Genomic DNA, 16808 nt, shown 5'->3' on the forward strand with positions numbered 1-16808 from the left:
CAATAGATCAAGCAGGCAGAAAATCGAGAAGAATATTGATGACCTGAACAGTACCATAAATCACCTTAATCTCATTGACACTAATAGAATAATCCACTCAGCAGCAGAATACACATCCTTCATAAGTTCAAAGGAGACATTCACCAAGATAGACTACATTTTGGACTGTAAAACATGTCTTAAAAAATTTAAAGAATAGCAGTTATGCAAAGTATATTCTCAGATCACAGTGGAATTAAACTAGAAATCAATAGCAGAAAGATAGCTGGAAAATTCCCCAAATATTTGGAAGTTTAACAACACACTTCTAAATAACCCACAGTTCCAGGAAGAATTCTCAAGAGAAATTGCAAAATGTTTCAAACTAAATAAAATGAAAATCCAGCTTACCAAAATGTGTGGGATGCAGTGAAGGCAGTGCTTAGAGGGAAATTTGTAGCATTGAATGACTACATTAGAAAAGAAGAAAGAACTAAAATCAATGAAGTTTCCACCTTAGGACACTAAGAAAGGAGGGCAATGTAAGCTTCAAGCAAGTAGAAGAAAAGAAATAACAAAATTTAGAGTAGAAAACAATAATACTGAAAACAGTAGAAAATCAACAGAACCAAAAGCTGGTACTTTGAAAAGATGAATAAAATTGATAAACTTCCAGCCTGGCTAACCAAGAAAAAAATGAGAGTCACCAATGTATCAGGTGTGGAGTTGATTTCATTTGAACATATAAGGTAGTATATTTGGCCTTCCTTTATTTTTCACATATTGTTATGATGCTCATAAACATAGGATGGATGATGATGGATAGATGGATGATGGATGGACAGCTGGAGGATGATGGATAGATAGGGTACATTGCTGTAAACAGATATAAATAAGACTGCAAATAAAGCCTGCTTCCTGGGACTCACTGGCCCATATATTCTAGCTACTTTGGGCTCTTCCAGTCTGCCATGAGGGATGAGAGTAGCAGAATTCAAGCAGCCTGGCCCTTTAATTAGCATATACATGGAATTTACTTGTCTTGCAATGTTAATAGTGTTCATATATACCATGTCATCACGCAAAACATCAAAAGGGAGAAGGAAAGCCACAGTTTCACCTGCTCAACCCCCCAAGCCACACCCCTTTTCCCAGTACTCCAGAGGTGCCCTCCTCTCTACCTCTGGGACTTCTGGGTAGGAAAGGGGGGACCTACTGCCTAAAAGGAGAATCGACTAAAATGTGTTCATAAGAGGTCTGTCAGTGCACAGTGGGTGGGCAACAACCAAGGCAAATTGCTGGCTCTTTGGACAGTTTTTCCACCTGTGGAACAGTTTTGACATTTTGTGCTAGGAGACCCATGGTTAACTTAATCATCAAGAAAGGCAAACTGAGCCATTGGCATCCATAAAGGAGATACTTTGTTAATGGCAGAGTGTTAATAACTGATCATTCTCTCACCCACTCAATCTCTGCTGATGTTCCCAGCAGGGCCCTGGGAACCTAAAGAAGAAAATTGGTCTTTTTCCTTGAGGTGTCTACTGCAGAGGCATTTGTTCACGTAGTCAGTCATCTACTCAGTCAGCATGGGAGTGCCTGTAATAGGATGAGCTCTGAGCATAGGATGCAAATGGGGTAGCAGGGGGCCTTTCTGGAGCTTAGAGTCTACTATGTTTAACAGAGGTCAGTGCAGCAGGCACATTTTTATGGAGACAAGAAATGCTGGGTTCTTCACAGAGGTACCAGAAAATGTCTGATTGAGACTTGAAAAGAATTGTCATGAGTAGATGGAAACTCAGTTAGAAGGCTTTGATTTACAAGGATTGAGGATTCTAAATTCAAACTCTATAATGTATAAAAATAAGCTGATTGTGGCTGTGTGCTTTAAGGTGGGCATTCTCGGTACTTGTCCCACTGGATTTGGGGCTTTTAGTTCAATAGTCAACATGAAATCACCAGAGTGAAGATCTTACTAGATCCAGTGATTCAGATGGGTGTATATTTGGTTTAAAAGAAGATTCTATCTTCCTATTTGCCAGAATTAAGCATTTGTTTTTCCAGTGTGATGCTTAAACCTGAAATAAGAAGCATATTCTACTGAAGCTGATATCCTAGCATCAGTTTGAAAATGCTGGTCTTAGCCAAAAAGCCCTTTATTCACATTTACTTCATTCATCATTCATTCATTCATTCATTTATTCAGCAATGTATTGCGCATCTCCTTTGTGCTAGGTGCCAGGAATCCAAAGATAAATATGACTGGGCCCCTGGCCCTAGGTATCCAGTAGATAAGATTTATATATGTCTCTGCTCAAAAAAATTAAACACAGAGGGAGCCTGGGAGAACTGAGAAAGGCTGATGCAGGAAATGGCATCTGATCTAGCTTTTGTAAAGGAATTGGCCTGGCAGAGAAGTGAGGAGAAGACTTTCCAAGAGGAGGAAACGATCTGAAAAGGGGCAGGGGCCTTTGCTCATGTGAAAAGCATCCTCTGATTGGGAAACATTGAATTTAGACTATAGGACTGATGGGAATGGGGAGAAGAGTATGGATTGGAGAACTGTTGGCCAGTTATGCTGCTAAGATAGATTGGGGCCAGAGAGTTATAGCTGCCTAAAGATGGTAATCTCCTCTGTTATATACTACAAGAATGAGTGGTTTTTGCCTTCTAAAATAGAAATCCAAATTTGTAGATATCTGAGCAGCAATACGCTATAGTTCTCAAATCTACTGCTATGTCTATGACCATATTTGACACCCACACACATGCCAAGCTATATCCTGTGTCTTTTATCAAAATGCTTTGCTCTTGTAATGACCTGGATAGAGAACCAATATAGTTAAGTGAATGCTAGCAAAATGGCCAAATGTGGTGAGTTACCCTCAAACAACGTAAGGATTGGCAGCCAACCCTGTACACTGAATACATATTGCATAAAACTCAACTCTTGTGATCAGTCAGTTCCTCATTTGACCCATGGAAGATGGCAGTCCCCAAACCCCAGAAGCCATTTTTCTGGGCATCCACGGACTCTGCATGCCTTGTCTTCTGTCCCAGGGCCAGAGTGTTGAGTACAGGGTCAGGAGCCTCAGGGCATGGAAGGGTGTTTGGTGTCCTCTGCCTCCACTCTCCCTAGAAATCAGGCTTCCTCCACATGACAAGGGGACAAGCAGGCATCAGCACAGCAGAGTACAGAGAGAAGCTGCTTCTGGATGTCATTTTTCACTGCATTAAATCCAGAGGAATAAAAGAGCTTTGGTCATGAGCAACAAAGCCCCGGAGCTTCCGATGTCTAAGTGAGTGTTGTGGTGTGTGGAGGTAAGAAGGCCCTGAGGGGGACACGGATCAGTGATGGTCTACTCCACCACCACCTGGTGCCTTATCCCTCATGGACAGTGTGGACAGGTGGCAGCTTCTGGAGTGTTAGCCCGAAAGGTGCCATTGCTCCCGGCTCCGCAGCCTCCCTGCTCCAAGTACTGAAGAGCTGACCTTCACCAGTGACTCAACAACAGCAAGCCAGAGACATCAATAAACCCATTATAAGCGATAGCACCCTTTAACACAGACATGCAGCTCAGAGAATTAATTCCTCCCACCCCCTCCCAGGAAGCTTTTGTGAAATTAAAGTGGGAATTGACATTATCACGAATTTCCCATTTCCTGCCTGTGTTTATCAGAAATCTAGGTCATGACAGTTCCAATCATTCACGTCGTGAGTGGTATATGCCATAGAAGGGCAAAGCCCAAAGTTTGCATGCTCCCTCCTTTTCCTTCCTTCTCCATCCCCCTGTAGAGGAGAAAGTATCACAGCAATAACCATGTTGACACTCTGGTCTCAAGTGACTTCAGCACCCTGTCGGGAGCACATCTGGGCTGCAGTGCTGTTCACACCGGCTCTTGTCAGCAAGGAATGATCAGCCATGTGATTTCCCTGAGCAGTCGGGCACTTGCCACCCAGAGTCAGCCCAAAGTGGCCTGGATGAACTTTGCCTTTTCCTGTTTACCTCTGAGGCCCCTCACGCCACTGTAATATCTTGACTGGTTGTTCAGAAGCAAAGCTTGCTCCCTCCTTTCTCTCCAGTCACTCAAGTATGAGTCAGAGAGTTTTCCTAATAAATGACTCTAAAAGATTAGTGAATAAATCGTCGTTTTGATGAATGTGCCTAATCTGAGAATAGCTTTTACAAATTTCTGAAATTATTGCATAGCATTTTGTTGGAAAAAAGTTTTAAGAAGGAATAATGACCTATGACCTAACACTTTACCACAATTATTTTCATTTCACATATTTCCTTCCAGTCTCTGTCCACAGGTAGGCATTGTTTAATTGTGATTGGTATATTCACGGTGTTCATGTCTCCTGTTTTTCTCCACTTAACTTCAGATATCCATCATTATCTCACTGAAGGATTGGCCAAATATATTTCTCTTGGTGGCTAATTTATGATTTCTTTGTTACCCAAAAGAGGGAGAGGTTAGTTTCTCGTAATGCTCTTTCAGAAAATAATATTTAGCTTTTGCTTTGTTTTTACTTTTTCTTTTGGAATTATCTCAGGCATAGCATCTCTGGTTCTTGATATGTATTTTCATATTGATTTTTTTTTAAAAAAGGATGATATGAATTTATAGTGCTAATAGTAAGGCTGTGACTGTTTTAATTATAAATTAAAAGGCCCAAGAGAGATGGTTACGGAAACAGATGCTATACTTCATGACAATTTGTTTTTGTTTGTTTGCTTGTTTTGGCAAACTTCCTTTTTACATTATTGTCTTTACTGGGTAGGCCTGAGTCAGGGCCTAAAGAAGAAGAAGAATAGAAAAATGAGGAGAGTATTTTTGCAGAATAGCTCCTATTCCATGACTCAGCATTTTTTCCTTTGCTTGTTTCTATTTCTGTCAAGGTGAGGAGACCTTTTGAGTGTGAGATGCTGGTAGGTCTATCCTCAGAACAAGACCTGCCCCCTCTCAGTGAGGGACAGCTGGAGGTGAATAAGACACAGAGAACTCCACAAAAGCCAGAAATAGCTGGGTGATGGATCGTGTTGGGAGGGGCATGCAGCCACTTTGGAATAATTCTTTAATCCATCTGAAATTCTGAAATCTGTAGGCATTGACCTCATCTTTTTGCCTTTTATCTTCTTTCTGGGGCATTTTTGCTGTGTGTCACAGGCCAAAGACAAATCCTCTAACAGATATTAAGGTAGAGAATAATGTAAAGAGATCTGGCTCCCTAAGAAATAATGTTTTGTGGGCAATTACTGAGCAGTGTGGCTTGCAGATCACAGCAGGGGAGAGAGCTGGTCATCACTGGTGCCTAATAGAAGCACAGAGAAGGAAGGTACACTAGAACCTCCATACTGGAAGAGTACAGAGCATTGGTTTGGATACACTTGGCCCTTCCCCTCCAGACTAGGAGTCCTCAGGATGCTGAGATGAGCTGATGACTCTCATCTTCTACTGACCGCTCAGACCACTGGAATGATCGTCCTACCCAGTACTGGTACAGCATGTACAGTTTGAGAAGTGCAGTTTAATGTGCATATTAGACATGACACTGAGTGCCTTGGCCATTGGTCATTCACCTGCAATTAAATGAAAATGTCACTTGGTCACTGGACCTTAGGGCCTGGCTTGTTGCATGCATTCCGCAGGTTATCACCAATGAGTGGGCCTATGCGTCTCATTTATACCTTACAGCCTCTTCTGGATAAAACCTAGGCTTTCTGTAGCCTTTGGTGTACAGTAGCTCAAAGGTCAAAGGACAGATGTAAAGATTATGGATTCATCTAGAAGCCTCCTTACAGCTGGTATAGCATCCACATTTTAGGGAAATCATACCTCCATGGCCTCTCTTTGATCGTACCTCTTTGGTTCCTGTCTGTCTTAGGACGATAGAAGGAAGGGCAGCTATTAATGCTGTTGATTGGGAGTTTATTGTTTTTTGTGGCCTCTCTGGAAGGGAAATGCTGAAGGTAGGAGAATAACACAGTTTTGGAGGGGGCCATCACCTTGGACACTCATTGAACCTCTCTAAGCCCTGCCCCATAAAAAGGATGAAAACATTTGCTACATGCAAATTAAATGAGATAGTTCACAGACCACCCTGAATAGAGAAGGAATCTTGAACAGCATGGTTCCTCCTTCCATCAGCTTCATTACAGCTACACCTGCCCAGACAAGCTGGCCCTATTGCATGGTCAATGTACAGCCATTTGCAACTGCGAAATGAAAGGTGCTGATTTTCCTTAATGTGCTATTTTCTCTCATCTCTTGTAGGAGGTGCTTGAACTCGCTTTCTCCATCTTGTATGACTCGAACTGCCAGCTGAACTTCATTGCTCCTGACAAGCATGAGGTAAGGATCTCTGGGGGGATAATTTATGAGAAAATGTAACCTTTCCTCAAGAAAAATATTAGAAAGAAATAAATTTCACTTAAGAAAAATAGACCTGCCTGAAAAAATGATGAACCAAGGGGCATCTTGCTGACTTGGAGTAGAATAGAAACCTCTTGAAATACTGCCTGTTACAACAGATTCAGCTTCTTAGTAGCCTGATTGATAGTTTATGGTAAAGAAAAAGGATGTACAAAGGCCTAAAATGCAGCAAAGGCACAGTTGTTAATCCAGAGAAAGAAGCGCCCTGGTTACAGCTTTGGTTTTCATTGAATTTTTTGTTTTTGGTCTGGATTTTCCCAAGATAAACTGGTCTCTCTTCTTTAAAACATCTGAGGAAGTAGGTTTTCTACCAAATTTCTTTAAGCTATTTTAAGAGGTTTAGGGCTGTCTCTGCTGTTGGGATTTTATTTTCAAGATGCTTTTATTCCTTTCTGACATCTTGTTATATGTATAATTTGTTTCTCTTCTTGCAGCACGCTGTCAGCTATATTTAAAATATTTAGCATAAATCTAGGAAAATGCATTTGTAAGATAAAGTAGCAGTTATGGCTGATTTAACTTTCTTTTATAAACTGGAACCCAACATCATGCTTGAAACTTTTATTTTTAGATGATACCATTCAAATTTTTGTTTTGCGTGTGGTTGCATAAACAGCTTTTAGAAAGGAAGAGAACATTTTAATAGAATCTGACTTTAGTTCCCCATTTCCCCTAGGACATTTAGCTCATTTAGAAGTTATTCAGTATCTGGTTTTCACTGGTTTGAAGCTTCTGAATAAAATTGTATATCCCAAAGAGAGAGGAAAGATTAGACACAAATCCTGCATTTAGAATGGTGCTTAAATATAATTCTGTGTCACTTGACATTTAGTTTGCTGAAGGGTAAGACTTTGTCTTCATCTTTCTGAAAATAGATACTGTGTCCTACTGTTTCTGTTTTTAAATAAAATTGTGGTTCTACACAGGCCACCATATTCAAGATGTATAGAGCTGTATAGGAAACTACTTAAAATAGTAGAACTTTGGATGTTATTTAAATCTATGGGAGGCTGTTTTCCCCAGTGTACATTAATTCCAGATCAGGATAAATGCTCTGGGACTGCCAGATTTTTATTCATATCTACCACTCCTTGTAGATACAATGAAGAGAAAAATGCCATATGCTTGTGAACACTTTTAATTACTTCAGACCACTTTCCTCTCTATTACCTCATTTTATTTCCATAATTACTCCTATACAATAAAAAGTTCTATTACAGACATTGTCATTTATCAAATGAGCAGGGAGCGACCTCTCAGAATTGAATACATCAACAATAGAAAGGTTAATACAGTTGGCCCTTAAACAGCCTGGGGGTTATGGGGACTGAACCCCCACAGTTGAAAATCTGCCTATAACTTTTGACTCCCCAAAAACTTAACTGTCAATAACCTACTGTTGACCAGAAAGAAGCCTTACCAACAGCATAAGCAGTTGATTCACACACACTTTACTTTTTATGTGTATTATATACTGTATTCTTACAATAAAGTAAGATAGGGAAAATAAATGTTAAGAAAATCTTAAGGAAGAGAAAATATGTTTACTATTCATTAAGTGGAGGAGCATCATCATAAAGGTCTTCATCCTCATTGCCTTCACACTGAGTAGGATGAGGAGGATAAGGAAGAGGAGTGGTTGGTCTTGAGGTGTCAGGCATGGCAGAGGCTAGAGAGGTGGAAGAGGTGAAAGGGCAAGCAGGAGAGACAGGCACACTCGGTATAAGTTTTATTGAAAACAATTCCATGTATAAGTGACCCACACAGTTAAAACCCATGTTGTTAAAGAGTCAACTGTAAGTATAACGAACATGGCTTACTCTCTGCCAGGCACCATTAATGCTTTATATGTATATTTCACCCCACTTAACCCTCAGATAGCTCTAAAAAAACAAACTCATATTATCCCTATTTAATAAAAGAGGGAAATGAGGCAGGAGAGGCTGAGAAACCTGTCCAAAGTCACACACGTAGTAAGAGATGGAGCTGGGATTTAAACACTGGTAGTCCTGCTCCAGAAGCCCCTCACTTAACCCCTGCACTGTAGAGCTAGGTAGGGAACAAGAAGGCACTGAGCTCACACATTCCTGGCAGGCCCATCGCTCAGCTTCTGCAATCACCAACTCACGGCCAATCTCGTTCACCTGTGTTCCCATTCACTCTTCCACCATCACCCAGCTGCCACCCTTGATTATTATGAAGCAAATCTGGGTATCATTTTATTTATAAATATTCCTGTATGCATCTCCCAATAATACTCAATTTAGAAAAACATAACCGCAATATCCTGATCACACTTAAATAAATTAATAATGTTGTATTTATTTATTAAACCATGTGCAGTCAGTTTTCAAATTTCTCTGTCTCATTTGTGTGTTGTTTTCTTTTAGACTTTGTTCAAGTCAGAATGCAAATAAGATCCATGCATTGCAGTTGGTTGACATGCTTTTTAGGTTTCTCTGAATCTATAGGTGTCTCTCTTTGTCTCTCTGTCTCACAAAATCATGAGCATGTGATTGTAAATTGTATAATTTTTTCCTTGAAGTTTATTTATTGGGAAAAACAGGCCATCAGACCTATAGTATTGTTGATAGTCTAGATGGTGCTGATTATAACTCTATGTATTAACTTACTGTTGCTACTGTAACAAACTGTCACGAACTTAGTTTTAAATAGTACACATTTATTTTCTTCCAATTCTGGACTTCAAAAGTCAAATGCAAATATCCTGGGCTAAAATCAAGGTGTCAGTAGGGCTGTCTATGTTCCTTTCTGGAGGTGCTAGGGAAGAATTTTCTCTTGACTTTTTCACTCAAGAGTCCACCTGCTCTCCTTGGCCTCCATCTATCCATAGCAGTGGCTGGTTGAGCCTTTTCATCGCATCACTCCGGCCTCCTCTTTCGTAGTCGGATCTCCCTCTATCTCTCACTTCTCTGACTCTGACTCTTCTTCTGCTTCCTTCTCTCACTTTTACATTGGGCCTGCCTGGATAATCCAAGATAACCTCTCTATTTGAAGGTCAGCTGATAGCAATCTTAAGTCCCTCTTCCATGGAACCTGACGTATTTACAGGATCCAGAGAGTAAGATGTGAATATCTTTGGAAGGTGGGTATTATTTTGCCCCCCACAACCTACAATATAATTTCATATGTTCATCCGTTCCCTGTATGTCCTATAAACTGTAGTTAAAGGATTAATCAAATTCAGCCTCCCTTTCTAAGCAGCAGCAGTGTGTTTGTACTTTCATAGTGACTTCTTGCTCATCTTTCTTGGATATTAGCAGCCACTGATGATCATTGCCTGGATCCTTGGATCCATTCAAGGTTACAAATGGTTGATATCTTAATTCTAATATTCCTTCTTTATTTATTAAAGGGATATATAAAAAGAAGCTGGCCTCATCAACTATTTGGTTACCCTAAAGTTACACAATTTGCATATGGTAGGCAGGATAAATACTGGATTCTCTTTACCAGTTTTCAAAATAGTAAGCATCTTTCAAAGAATAACACTGAGGTGTTTGGGAGATTGAATATCATTAGGAAGTCATGCAATTAAACATAATTGCGTCTCAATATGTTGCAGTTATTGTCATAATTAGTGTCTAGGTTATCCTGTCTGGAACAAGTGGGAACACCATAGGGTTGGCATCTGAGTCCTATTGGAAGGACCCCTTATGTCTTCGATAACTTTCTGGCATTCTGGTATGGTGGGATGCTCCAGGTTTATCTTTATGTTTCCTGCCTTTTCTCTGTGGAGCCCTGATTACTTGTAGTGGGAAATAGTATCTAGTGACCAGAATCTAGCATAAGGTGTGCTTATGGTCATTGCACACCATGCTGCAACAGAACTTGGTTGGTCATTATTTTTTAGGCCTTTTTGGGGACACAGCTAGGAGTTTTTTGTTTTTTTGTGTTTTTTTTAAGATAAAATACATAGTGTATTGATACTGATAGTTTCAACTCCAATTCAGTATCAGTACTATAGTATCAGTACTTTTATTTATTGGTTGATGTACTTTCAAATAAAGTTTTCTGTGCCTGTTGTTTCTCAAAAGAAAAACACTGCAAAAATGTTCCTGTGGGTTAATCTGTACTAGGAAGCTAGCCAGGCCTGGGAAGGCTGTGCACAAGAGCAGTAATCCCCAGGACTGGGGGATTTACCATGAAACAGCGTGAAAGCTGGAAGGGGCCCTTGAGAATGGAGAGTTCAGTGGCACGCATACCTGCATGCTCATCAGAGTTTTCTAGGAAGCAAAGTCTTCTCACCCCAGATCTACATGATCAGGATCTCCAAGGCCAGAGCTAGGTGTCCACTTCTGTCAGCGTTATTTACGAGAAAATGGATGATTAGACATGTTCTGAATCAGATCATGAGGACACTAATTCTTCCAGAAATCCTTTAGCACTAAATTGATGTTTCAATGAGTTAAATGCTTTGGCTGAGATCACATAGTCAAGGTAGGACCAAAGTCCTCCAATTCAGTGCTGCCCTACTCAAACACAGATCTCACATGAACCCATCATGCACCTCTTCGACTTAAAAAGTGGTACCACTGATGTGTATCATGGAAGATTTTCATCACATCATGGTAACTGGATATTTATATAGTGCTTGCAGTATACTTTGGGTACGTTTATCTTGAGATCTGCTGCTATGGAATACAGCCCAGAAAACTACAGTGCAAAAGTAGGTTAAGGAGTGTCTGGAATTGCCACTGGACCTAGTGAGGAAAAAGAGGAGGGAATCTAGAGTACATGGTAGAAGGAAGACCAGTTCAACAAAAGAGGAGGACAATTGCTGTTACAGAATCCCATATAGGACTATTAGAAACCTGACTCCAGTGGATGCATGGAGCCCAGCATCCAGAACGTAAGCATTTTTCTGAGATGCTGGCAGCTGGACTGCCTCTTTCACCAGGTGTCACGGTTCTCTTTCCACGTCAGTACAGAAATCCAGCCTCTGGGAAGGAAGCTAACAAGAGCAAAGCAGATCCTCAGACAAACAAGCCACAGTTCCTCCTTCTCCTCCCTCCCCCATAGAGATCATAGTCTCCTGGGAAGACAAAAGGCTATGAGAGGAGAAGAATCAGACTCAGTGGGGTACTCTGAAGGGCTTTCCAAAACAGATAATGTCCCCAGGGATCAGGCCTCAGTGATCTGGTGAAAAGAAACCTTAGGAACTGGAGATAAGGCTAAAAGGGTCCCCAGACAGGCAGCCAACCCTCCTTCCATTAAGATTGCCCAATAATTTTAACCATTTTGGCTGCCCGACGCTAGGCAGCAGAAAGCTATTTCCTAGCTCTTTAGCTGAGAAATACTAAGGAGGGACTACATTGGCCCCAGCGTGGAACAGGGCTGTCACTGTGCATGCTGGGAATCAGTCAGGACAGGCAGAGATGAGCTACTAGACTTGGAACCATGACTGGATTCAGCAAAGAAGCTTCACCTGATGTTGAGTCCAGGGCTGTTGGGTAGATTCCACCAATACCTCAAAGTCATAGACTCCCATATAGGTGGGATGTTAGAGATGTTACATTGCAAGTCATGGAGAACTCCAATCCTCAGCCGTTACAGAGCGGCATTCTTCGCAGAGAAGAGCACAGGCACTGGAGTCAGATTGCTTGGATTCACATCCCACCCAGTCTCCATAAGACTGAGTCACTTAACTTCTCTGTACTTCAGTTCCTTCACCTGTAAAACAGAGATGATATCAGAAATATCGACTTTACACTGTGATGTTGTGAATATGAAATGACAAAGTAGGCAAAGCACTTAGCACAGAGCCCACTGTGTGATGAGTATTCACTGTTAGCTGTTTTTACTATTAGTACTTCTGTAATTGTCACCAGTAATGATGGCTGTTGCCTCCCTTCCTGCCAGTACTGTATCTGGACAGATGGACTGAATGCGCTACTCGGGAAGGACATGATGAGCGACCTGACACGGAATGACCTGGACACCCTGCTCAGCATGGAAATCAAGCTCCGCCTTCTGGACCTGGAAAACATCCAGATCCCTGATGCGCCTCCGCCGATTCCCAAGGAGCCCAGCAACTATGACTTCGTCTATGACTGTAACTGAAGTGGCCGGGCCCACACGTGCCCCTTCCAAAACTGGAACACCTAGCTAACAGGAGAGAGGAATGAAAACACGCCCACGCCTTGGAACCCTCCATTGGTAAAGGGAAGCTGTGGGTCCACACTCCCTTGAGCCTCACCTCTAGCCCCGGCAACTTTCAGCCCCTAGCTGGCATCTTGCTCACCGCCCTGATTCTGTTCCTCGGCTCTACTGCTTCAGGTCACTTCCCATGGCTACAGTCCACTGGTGGGACAAGAGCAAAGCCCACTGCTGGTAAGAAGGCCAAAGGGCCCTTCCATCCTAGCCCCCTGCAGGCATGCCCTTCCTTCCTCAGGACAGTAAAGCCAGCAGCCCCAGACTGCCCCAAAACTTGCCCACCAGACCAAGGGGAGTGCCCCAAGGCCCCCGTCTGGAGGAAATGGCCTAGCTACTTGACGAGAAGACCAAACCCCACATCCCCCTTTTCCGTCTCTAGAATCATCTCGCACCACTAGTCCCACTTGAATTGAGATCTGCACTCAAATCTCCTCCCACCTCCCTCCCTGCTTTTGCCTTGCTCTGTTCCTCTTTGGTCCGAAGAGCCTCAGCTGCAGCCTCCTCATGATCCTCCCTAGCATCAGTTTCCCAAACAGTTCACAGGTCCCATGCCCACTTTGCGTCTGCACTGTGACCATAACAGATCTTCCCTCCTCACCAGCTAGTCTGGGGTTTCCTCTCCCTACCCCAGGCCAGAACTGCCTTCTTCATTTCCACTCATGCTCCCAGCCTCTTAGCTGAAAGCACAAATGGTGAAATCAGTAGTCTCGCTCCATCTCTAATAGACTAAACCTAAATGCCTCTAGGACGGGCTGTTGCTATCCAAGGATTTGGTGTTACCTTCTCCTGGGAGGTCCTGCTGCAAAATGAGTTCCACAGGATGGTCAAGCTATCAGACATCCAAGTTTACATCATTGTAATTATTATTGGTATTTACAATTTGCAAGAATTTTGGGTTCTTTTTTTTTTTTTTTGCTTTGTTTTTGTACAAAAGAGTCTAACATTTTTTGCCAAGCAGATATATATTTAATGAAAAGAAGAGATACATAAATGTGTGTATTTCCAATTTTTTTTTAATTATTTTAATCCCAAACATCTTCCTGAAAATAACATTCCCTTAAACATGCTGTGGAATAAAATGGATTGTGATGATTTGGGGAGCTGGTGTTTTGATTTAGTAACTTAGGTTCTTGGTAATCAGTCATCAGCATCACCTGGGAGCTTGTTGGAGATGCCAGCTTTTCAGCTCCACCCCAGACCTGCTAAATTGGGTGATGTGTGTATACATTGGTTTGAAAAACACTGCTTTTGGAAACCCTCCACCATTGCTAGGTCACCATAGGCTCTGAACATCAGTGGAGAATGTTACTTCTAAGAAGACCATCTCGACTCACTGAGAAAATCAGATCCACTATATGAAAATATCTATTCCTTTTACATTGTTGCCTCTTGACCATGACTTTCTCTTTTCTTTTTTCTTTCTTACCATAATATACTTTATAGAACGAGTTAAATTAAACACATGACAACTTTGAAGGAGGACATTTAGCAATGAAAAGAATTGCAGACTCATAGTTCTGAAATAAATTAAGCCAGAACTAAATAAATCCAACTGTGAATTAATAAATTATGGGTCAGAGCCCAGCAAAGGATGTTTCTTAGGTCATTTCCACTGGAGGCATTATCAGGATTATAAACTCCCAGCACTGGGAGGGATGTCAGAAGAGTCCAAGCATGCAGTATTAAGTGTGGTGCAGCACAAGTCACTCTGGTCTCACAGCATAAGCTGTGGAAGCATCCAGGCCATTGCTCTTTACTGTCATCAGGATATGCAATTACAGATTGACCTGGGTTGAGATGGCATGGTCCAGAGCACTGCATGCATTTCAGGAAAAAAGTCCTTTGCAAACCAAAGCCATTCATAGGGGCTCCTGCTTCCCATCAGAGCGCTCACACATGCGTGTCAAGCTGCCAATTCCTTTATCATTAAGCTTTGATGTTATTAACATGTACTTGATGTCAGGAGCAGTTATTGATCTACCCATCATCATAATAAAACCGTAAGAGTTAGGTCAAAGAAAGCAAACAAAGTCATATTATATTTTACTTACGGGTTGCAAGATCCAATCCATGAAAAAGGGAACTTTCTGGACTAGGATCTCTGAGGTCCCTAGTCTCTGGGTTTAAGAAATGTATCTGTCCTGTGACCTTGGCTGGGATGATCAGCAACTCTCCTCTTCTGGCACTCCTGCTCTAGTGCATTTAATAGGAAAAAAAAAAATAGGAAAAAAAAAAAAAAAAAAAACCGTTTCAGTACTATGAAAGAGAGCGTTCTCCTGCTCCTCCCTAGACCCTCCTTCCTTGAACCTGTGAGATCTGTAGAGCCTACCATCTGTTTCCCTTCATTTTGTGACCATGTGGGGAAGGATCATTGCCCATATTTGGCCACCTCACGTTCTCTCTAGGCTTCCCAAGGCTTTGTTCCCATGCACTGAGCCTACCGCCTCCAACTCATCTCCTGTTGCCTGCAGTTTCCTAAGCCTGGGCAACTCAGCCAAATGCAAGGCAGAAGTAAAGTAGGAAGACCCTGATGTTGTCATGAAGTCCAAGTTGCATTCTCGCATTCACCTTACTCAAAATAAAACAGATTACTTTGTTTGAATCTGCTGATATTTAAATTTCTATCATGTTCAGAACACATAGGAGGAAGGCGAATTAATTGGTCTCTCAAACCTCTGTGACAACATTTAAGGGCAGAGAAAGCTAATAGTAATTGCAAAAGAAAAAGTGCAAGGCTGAATGTTTCCTGAGTATGTTTGCAAGTCTATTTAAGCCATCCTTTGGTTATCAGCTACAGCATGTCCACCTACTTTTACAATGAACAAAGCAATTGGTGTCCCCAATGACATGCATACCTTTCATCCATTTTGTTTTAGTTATGAAAATACGGTTAACACTAACCTTTCACTTTAAGGGGTAATGAAATATTCATTTAATAATCAAAAGTGTGCTTAGAGATAAACCTTAGGAACTCAACAAGAACAAAATATGTAAAGTTAACATTTGTAAAACTGAGAACAAAATTCATCGAATCAGGGGAATGACAAGCAAACTTAGTCAAATAAAAAACTCAAAATCTGCAGCACAGTGTGGTGAGTAGCATTATATAAATATGTACAAGGTAGAATAGTAGAAAGGAGGCTGTGACCACACTTTCAAAAATGGTGTAAGGAAAAGCAAGAGAGGAGTAGAAACTTCAGTAAGATCTCGAAAGAGGGATGCTCACCATGTAAGAGAGAAACCTTCTAAGTAGAGCAATGAGTGTGAACAAAGCATGGAGGCAGGCTGATCTGGGACAGCTCAAGAATCTGTAGGTCATTCCGTGTGACTGCTGTGCAGGAGGCTTATGGGAGAGCAAAGGGTGATAACACAGCAGAGGAAGAAAAGCACAAATCATGAAAATCCTGACAGAGTTGGCAAGGATGCTTACTTGAGGGCAAAAGAGAGTGCATGAAGGGTGTGAGGTTGTCAGATTTGCCATTCAGAAATATCACAGATACAAAACAGCCATGTGGGCAAGCTTGAAGTGGGAGAAAATTGGAAGGAGAAATATTAGAAAGGAGATTTTTGAAATATTCCCAAGCCAGCATTATTCGAGCCCAGACTTTGGTAGTAGCAATAGAAACGGGGAGGAGGGTAAAGTTATTAAAGAGGTAGAATGAGCTGGAAGCTCCCTTATTCAGAGACCTCATTAGCATGGGGTGAGAGAGAGAGAGGAGAAAGCAGAGGACTCCTGAGCTCCTGGAATAGGTAAGAGGGCTGTGAGCAAAAATCAGGAAGAGAGGAGGAACAGAAGAGTTTATGAAATGATAATGAGATGAAACAATGAGAGAGTATGCACTTGGTGGACTTCTCCAAACAGAAAGATAATTTGAGGCAAGTCATTTAACCACTGTGTGCTTGTTGCTCATTTATATAATGGAAATGTTACTACTTGTTAGGATACATGAGGTGGCTGAAAACTGTCAATGCTCAAAAAGGAAATCCCCTTCCCTGTTCCTTCTCTTTCCTTCCCTTTCTCTGTTATCCATGGTGGTTTGAGGGTGGGACCTTTAGCATAGCTTAACTAAATGATATGCAATCAATCCCTCAAGATTCATGGGGGATTGGTTCCAGGAGCCTATGGATACCAAAATCTGGGATGATCAAGTCCCTTATAGAATATGGCATTGTATGTGCATATGACCTGTGCACATCCCCCTGCTTATCTTATATCA

At 41.6% G+C, this 16808-nt stretch overlaps 1 protein-coding gene across 9 annotated transcripts in view; it reads left to right on the forward strand.

Moving 5' to 3' along the window:
• The window catches only part of ELMO1 (engulfment and cell motility 1), a 457713-nt gene extending 444030 nt beyond the window's left edge, over nt 1-13683 (forward strand). For 7 of the 9 annotated variants that reach the window (XR_005196005.1, XM_037729109.1, XM_017502231.2 and 4 more), the window contains 2 exons: nt 6256-6333; nt 12298-13683. Coding sequence is in view for 7 of the 9 variants with exons in the window: in XM_037729109.1 (XP_037585037.1) it covers nt 6256-6333; nt 12298-12498 (279 nt within the window). In the remaining 2 variants the exon portion in view is untranslated. Of the gene's footprint in view, nt 1-6255; nt 6334-9413; nt 9521-12297 lie in introns of those variants that run through there. The other 2 variants (XM_037729111.1, XR_005196006.1) reach the window with 2 other exon arrangements.
• Nucleotides 13684-16808: the final 3125 nt, after the last annotated feature.

The sequence above is a fragment of the Cebus imitator genome, unplaced genomic scaffold (genome assembly GCF_001604975.1).
Source record: "Cebus imitator isolate Cc_AM_T3 unplaced genomic scaffold, Cebus_imitator-1.0 Scaffold294, whole genome shotgun sequence".
Taxonomy (NCBI): Eukaryota; Metazoa; Chordata; class Mammalia; order Primates; family Cebidae; genus Cebus; species Cebus imitator.